We start from the raw sequence: 7,500 nt of genomic DNA on the forward strand, positions 1-7,500 counted from the left end.
CGATTCGATATCGATCTACAGTGCATCCGGAAAGTATTCACAGCACTTCACTTTTTCCGCATTTTGTTACGTTACAGCCTTATTCCAAACGGTATTAAATCTCTGTCCTTACATAAGTATTCACAGCCTTTGCTTAATGCTTTGTAGAACCACCTTTGGCAGCAACTACATTCATTTTTTCATTTCGAAATGAAAAGGGATTAAAAGGGAGGTCATCGGTGTGTGTTGTGTGTTTCAACCTTTCCTTACATTGAAATTTTACATTTTGAGTCTGCACTTGACTAAAATAGATGGGTGTGAGTTTTGAATTAAGTCCTATGGAGAGTATCATGATCTGCTTCTGTAGTCACAGTGCATGTTGACATGCATGCTTCTTTAGGTGTAATTCAGCTTTCCAATGTTGATGGCATTCATACATCCCCAAACCATGTTAGTCCCACTACCATGCTTGACTAGCCAGATGATGCACTTTTTTTGTAAAATTCACTTGTTTACCACCACACAACCGCCACACAAAGAAAGCAATAAATTAGTAGTACAGTGGCAAGATCATACTCTGACCCATGGCATTCTGTTTAATGCATATAATGAACCTAGATCATTGATATAAATAACTATCAAACTTAAATACCATAATTCGCCAACATCTCAGTTACACTGCTACAGACGAAACAAGACACGAGACAGCGCTTCCCTCTGTGGTGGATGTTGAATGTTGACAGTGGCAAAGTAGTGAAAAAGTGATTTGGGGAAAAAGTGAGGGATTGTAGATAGATTATAGATTGTCTGTGTAACGGGACATGATTAGTGAAAGCGAAAGTGAAAGTGAAAGCCCATTGGGAAACTCCAACTCCCATTGTCATTGTGACACAGCACTCCACAGCACACAAGTGAACACTGCACACTGCACACAACGAAATTGCATTTATGCCTCACCCGTGCAAGGGGGCAGCCCTCAGTGGCGCCCCATGGGGAGCAGTGCGGTGGGACGGTACCATGCTCAGGGTACCTCAGTCATGGAGGAGGATGGGGGAGAGCACTGGTTGATTACTCCCCCCACCAACCTGGCGGGTCGGGAGTCGAACCGGCAACCTCTGGGATGCAAGTCTGACGCCCTAACCGCTCACCCATGACTGCCCTTAGGCCTTGTAGATCTCGATCAGAAGAGATATCGCTGAAATCCAACGCTGCTCTAGAGCTGTGGAGATTTCTCAGTCAACTTTGAAGCTGGGCACTAAAAAATCGCTTTGACACAAAGAAAAATCCTGAAGCAGTTAACGTAGGACTAGAAGAACTAGAGCTCTATCCCAATCTCCCAAGTAATTTGCAAGTCCTTCCCCACCGCACTCTCTGTATGGGTGCATGCACGTGCGTGTGTGAATGTGAAAGGCACCCTTTCAGTCTCCCTTGCTGTCCTTGCATTCAAAGTTCAAGTTAGAAGGCAGGGATAATATTTCAACAGCCTACAAATCATCTACTTTCTTCTCCCCTTAAAACTCGTCACTCCATCCCAACTCAAAGTTACTTGTCTGTTAAAGAAGAAACAAAGGCATTTTTAGGTCTCAAAAATGAAACCACCGCGTGTATGGTTTGTTTGACGATATTAAATCACATGGTATTTGAGTTTGTGTTTTTTAAGTCAAGAACACTACTCTGAAATGTATTTGATTCTATTATATTGCGTTGCACACTAAATGCGTCATGTTAATGCAGACAAGTTCTTCTATTAGGCTATAACAATCCTGCGCAACGCAACTGCTGGCATTTCCGAAAGCTGTGTAGATGTCTCTGGGAAGGTTGCACTATGAATGAAATAAATCCATGAATAGTTTAAAGTAAAAACTGCCACTACTGCCAGGAACAGCCCCGTGCATGTGTGTGTATGTTGAAAAGAGCTACCCGACGCGGTTGAGAATATTGGGATGGTCCTCCGCAAAAGATCGATCCTCAAAGTTTTGGATTGATATCGGATTTTTCTAATGTGAATCGATATCGGATCGTGGACGTGGATCGATTTTTTTTTAATACAGCCTTACAATAGCACTAAGGTCATTACACCTTCTAATCGATTTAGAATTGTGTTTAAGACTCCTCTGAGTTTATAAGTCACTAAATGGCTTAGGCCCTAAATAAAGTGTAGATATACTAGAGCAATATCATCCTACAGACAGGGTGAAGTGGCATTTAACCTTTATGCTGCAAAATTCTGGAACCAGCTTCCTCCTACAATCTATAATCTACAATCTATAATACAATATTGTTTTTCTTCTCTCTTCTCTCTTTATGGAGTTATGCATGATTGAATGATTGATTGGTTGATTATTGTGTACCTCACCAGATAATATGGGTAACGCTTCCTATAAAGCCTGGATTCATAAGATACTTTAAACACAGTCATAAAACATCATCATTATGCTGTCCTAACACTTAATAATGGTTGAAACTAATATGAGGAGTATGATGACACATCCATAGCCAGGTAACACTTTTGTAACTAAGAAAGAACTGTTCATTTTAATTCAAGTAGGGCCCCAACATGCTACAATTCATGCACGTTACCGTGTTGCGGTTGCACACACTAAACTGCACAATATGACATAGATACATTGATACACTGTAATTTGAAGTGTTATAAAAATGACGACCAAATAATAAACATTAAACGTTAACATAATTAAACATCCACTTTAAAAATGTTGGCCATCCATTCCTCCCAGTCTGTCAGTCAGTGTGTTTATTCTGGTCTCTTGTCCTGATTGCTCTGGTTGCAGCAGAAGCCCCGGGGTCAGAAACAGGAAGGAACACTCAGGACGCTGTTGCCCCGGAGACCAGGTGTGATGGACAGGTAAGGCACGAGCAAAAGGAGGACTCCAATCAGAGAGGAGGACGGTTGGATGTGGCGCCTGAGATGCCTGAGGTCACTGGCTTTAAGATCAAACACATGTGCACACATATATAGCACACACACGCACAACACACTAGAGACCACCCCCCCACACACACACACACACTGACTCACTTATTCACTCACTCTCTCTCTCTCTCTCTCTCTCTCTCTCTCTCTCTCTCTCTCTTTCTCTCTCTCTCTCTCTCTCTTTGTGTATCCATATAAGGACACGCTGACACACACACACGCACACGCTCACACACACACGCACACACACGCACGCACACACACACACACGCACGCACACACACACACACGCACGCACACACACACACAAAGATCCACTCTCTTTGGGCACAGAAAGACATACATTCACACAACATGCTCTCTCTCTCTTTACACACATACACACAAACTCACACACTGACCCATCCCATCCTCCTCTCACACCCCACGTACCCACCCCAACCCTCCACCACCCCACCCCATCTCACTCCAGGCCTCCCCCTGGCCAGATTATTGGCTCTGTCTGAGAGAGAGCTCCGCCGTTTGTCTTTTGTCCGTCAGTCAACCTTAAATGCCAGCCAGCCAGCCTGCTCTAGCCCTCCTCGCTCTGGCTTGTCAGCCAGGGCCGGATAATTTTAGCTGCCTCTGTTGCATAGCAGGGGAAAGAAAAAGAGACAGACACTAGGTGAACAAAAAAGAGAAAAAGAGAGAAAAAATCCCCAAAAAACTGTCCTCTCTTACCCACGTTACTGTGTGGGTGTGTGGACTTGAAACAGCAGGTATGTTTCATCCGTAAAGTGTGCTGGTGGTGCTGGATACCGTACGCGTAGGTGTGTGTTGACAGAAAATGTAACTCACATTCCTCCTGGTATTATCGGTACACATTACTCCAGCTTACCTGCTTTTGTGATTTATATGCCTGCGGGCAAACTGTGTGTGTGTACTTTGTGTGTGTACTTTGTGTGTGTGTGGGTGGGTGGGTGGACGCAAAGAGACAGTCTCTGTGGGTGTGTTGTGTCCGTGTGTCTTTTGGAGCAAAGAGTCTCACTGTGAATGTAGAGAGAGAGAGCGAGAGAGAGAGAGAGAGAGAGAGAGAGAGAGAGAGAGAGAGAGAGACACACACACACAGAGGGAGATAGAGAGAGAGTACGCAAATGGAGGAGTGTCACTGTTGCGAGTATGTGTTTGTCTGGGTGGGCGCAAAAAGTGTGCACGTATGAGTAAGTATATGTTTGTGGGAGCAAAAAAAGAGTAGTCTCGGTTCACCAGAGGCACTGGCCTCCCTCCGAATCCCTCCCTCCCTCCTCGGCCAGAGAGGAGAAGAACAAACTGTGCATCTCTATCTCTCTCTCTCTCTCTCTCTCTCTCTCTCTCTCTCTCTCTCTCTCTCTCTCTCTCTCTCTCTCTCTACCTGTACTGTACTCTTCACCTTTCTCCCTCCTCTCGTCCTCTCCTCCCCTCCACTGAGTTTTAATCACACCATCATCCTACCTCCCTGTTCTGTGCTTTCTTACCTTACACAAAGGGATGCTTAGGAGTATGATTTATTTTCTTTCCCAACAAAGCTGCTTGGCTGTGAGGCTGCATCCCTCTAGTAATCCATGGTAGGCCGTTGTAAGCAGCTGGACCTGTTTTTTGTTAACTCTAAAATGGTTCACCTTCAATCCTAGACAGCATATTCTGAATGATACTATAATGAAGTGGTGCTGTGATGGATGCCTTTATATGTTAATGGATGCCTTTATGTGCCTTTATATGTTTATGGATGCCTGATATGTTATTATATGTTTCGTGACTCTTGTCTCATAATGACAGTTGTGCAGCTCCACCTGCAATGGTATCAGAGATGGATAAGCTTCTCTTGTCTCTGTGGCTTTTTTTGTGCAGATGGGCCTGTCGTCGGGCCCTTCACTGTTGGCTGAGAAGACTCAACTACATCCATTCATAACAACATTATTATGACATTACAGTGAGCCTCAAGAAGTAACCGATAAAGATTTTGTCATTAAAATTTTAATAATAATAATAATAATAATAATAATACTTTCGTTTTATATAGCGCCTTTCAAAACACCCAAGGTCGCTTCACAGGGTATCGTGTAGGAAAGTGTGAGTGTGTGTGCGCGTCAGTGCATGAGCGGGTGTCTGAGTGCATGTAAGTGAATGTGCTTGTGGAACTAGCATCCATAAGCCTCCAGGAAGAGATGTGTCATAAGGTGTTGCTTAAACATGGCCAGTGAAGGGGCATTCTGGGACAATTTTGGTGACCCTATGGTTATAACATGGGCACTGCGCAAAGGGGCTAAAAGGGAAATTTGGTCTGGGCAAGGAGGGAGAGTGATAATTACATCAGACATACCGCATGTCAACACAATACGTGACAGACACAACTAGAAGCAAGATCAAATATCCAGACATATACTGTATGTAGATCCTGGTTCTCAAATATTAGGCCAGAACTGAACAAACTATTTGGATGGAAGTTTGAAGTCTTTTCAAGCTCCTGAAAGAAATTCAGGTGCTGACAGCTTGACATTTGAATGAGAAATGAGATTTTAAGGGATAACGTATAAAACCCTGTGCTTAAAATACAGAAGGTGCCTCCTGTGCAATATGGCTCCACTGAGCTGTGTTTTGAGTAGCAGTTTGAAGTGCGGTGCCACACGTCAGACTTTGCATGTTGACGAGGCAGTCAGAGCCGCTCTACAGTCCGCTCGCCGGGCCAGCTATCGACTTCTCTGTGCCGTTCTGATTAGCAGCCCGCCGTGGCTGTCAATACTGTACATCTGCCGCTAACCACACAGCCCAGCCAAGCCTATCCCATGCTGTCACATGTCTTCATATTTACCTTTCGCTGTAAGGGGACAGAGGGAAAAGAGGGAAAAAGAAAGATTGTTGAAAAGAAATTGAACGGAAGAAATACAAAGGAAAGAACATGGACAAACGAAAAATGTAATGGAATGAAAGAGAACGAAAGAAAAGAAAGAAAGAAAGAAAGAAAGAAAAACTAGAAAGGAACAAGAAAAACAGCACATACTGTAAATACAGACAGAAAGAATAGAATAGAAGAAAAAAAACTCTTTCCAGTTTAGCGGGCACATGGGCTATTTCAGCCCACTGCCCATCTCCCCCATCCCCCCATCAATGCCGTGCTCAATCTCAATAACATCTGGCTGCCGTCCCTGCGAGGCAGATATGAGCTAATGTGCTAGATATGCAGGTAGATGGCCTTCTCCTCCTCCATTCCCCTTCCTCCTTCATGAAGGCCTCTCTCCTCCTCCTCCGCCTCAAAGCAGAAACACTGCACAATCAATCAGATTAGCCAGAGACTGTCGGCCATGCAATTTTGAGCATTGTCAGCCCTGGTGCTGGTGGGGTGGTTGCTGGGGCTGGTGCCGGTGCTGGTGCTGTGGCTGGGCGATGAGACTGATTGTGGGGGCGGTGGATGTGGGCGATGCAGGGGCTGGGTATTGAGTGGGGGTGCTTGGGTTGAGGCAACGTCTGTGGCTGGGGATGGGGATGAGGCTGGAGGGGTGTGCATGGGGATGGGGATATTGCTGTGGCTGGATGCTAATGCCTTTAGCTTGGGGGCAGACTGGTCGGGTAATGGGGAATACATTCTCCTTTAGCAGTAGTCACAGTGGGAGTGTGCTGTTCTGAGGTATGCTATGCTGCAGTGTTTGTGTTTTTCTGTGTCAGGTGTATGAGTTGTGCATGAATAGATTTGCCCTGAACTGGAGCATATAAGCAATAATCTGCACCTGGGTCAATAAAAGTGAGCAGTAGCATGTGTGAAATGCATAGCTCAGATTTTCTTTCGTTCTTTTCTCCACATGCAGCAGAGTAAAAGCCAGAGCAGAGCAACCTCGGTGGGAGAGGAGGACAACTCAGGTCACTCAGGAGGTACTGTAACCTCGTAACCTCGTAACCTCTCTCTCTCTCTCTCTCTCTCTCTCTCTCTCTCTCTCTCTCTCTCTCTCTCTCTCTCTCTCTCTCTCTCTGTCTCTCTCTCTCTTTCTCTCTCTCTCTCTCCCCCCCCTCTCTCTCTCAAACACCTCAGATCACTCAGAAGGTACTGTAACCCCTCAACCTCTCTCTCTCTCTCTCTCTCTCTCTCTCTCTCCATGTCTCTCTCCGTCAGACTTTTTGTTTCTTTCCCCATTTCCCTCTATTTCCTCAAACAGCTCTCAACATTACTCCCTGAATAAGGTAAGGTTTTTTTACACAGCATTCAGTCAGCCATGAATTCATGTAAGGGCACACATCATTCGGGGTCATTCAGTGGAATACAACTTTATAGAGCTTACACAAATCTCCCCCTCATTCTAGCAAGGCACAGAAGGGAACAAAATCGTCTTCTTACAGAAAATTAATCTGCAGAAGAGAATTAATTCTCCCCACCTACTCCTCGTCCCCTTCCTCTACCATTCTCATCCTTCATCATCCCACTGCACAAATGATATTTAAAGAGCTCAACGCAAAACAGTTTGAATAAATATTCCATTCACGTGTGCGGCTTGCGCACAAACGCGTTTTATGGAGTTCACCTTACAATTTAATGGGGTTTAGTGAATACCATGTGCCTGCCATTTTCTGCAATTAGGACT

At 44.8% G+C, this 7,500-nt stretch overlaps 1 protein-coding gene across 5 annotated transcripts in view; it reads left to right on the top strand.

Moving 5' to 3' along the window:
- The window catches only part of iftap (intraflagellar transport associated protein), a 23,156-nt gene that overhangs the window by 8,160 nt on the left and 7,496 nt on the right, over positions 1–7,500 (top strand). For 3 of the 5 annotated variants that reach the window (XM_063196587.1, XM_063196588.1, XM_063196592.1), the window contains exons 4-5: positions 2,772–2,845; positions 6,733–6,796. In XM_063196587.1, coding sequence (XP_063052657.1) covers positions 2,772–2,845; positions 6,733–6,796 — 138 coding nt within the window. The remainder of the gene's footprint in view (positions 1–2,771; positions 2,846–6,732; positions 6,797–7,500) is intronic. The other 2 variants (XM_063196591.1, XM_063196590.1) reach the window with 2 other exon arrangements.

The sequence above is a fragment of the Engraulis encrasicolus genome, chromosome 4, assembly GCF_034702125.1.
Source record: "Engraulis encrasicolus isolate BLACKSEA-1 chromosome 4, IST_EnEncr_1.0, whole genome shotgun sequence".
Classification (NCBI taxonomy): Eukaryota; Metazoa; Chordata; class Actinopteri; order Clupeiformes; family Engraulidae; genus Engraulis; species Engraulis encrasicolus.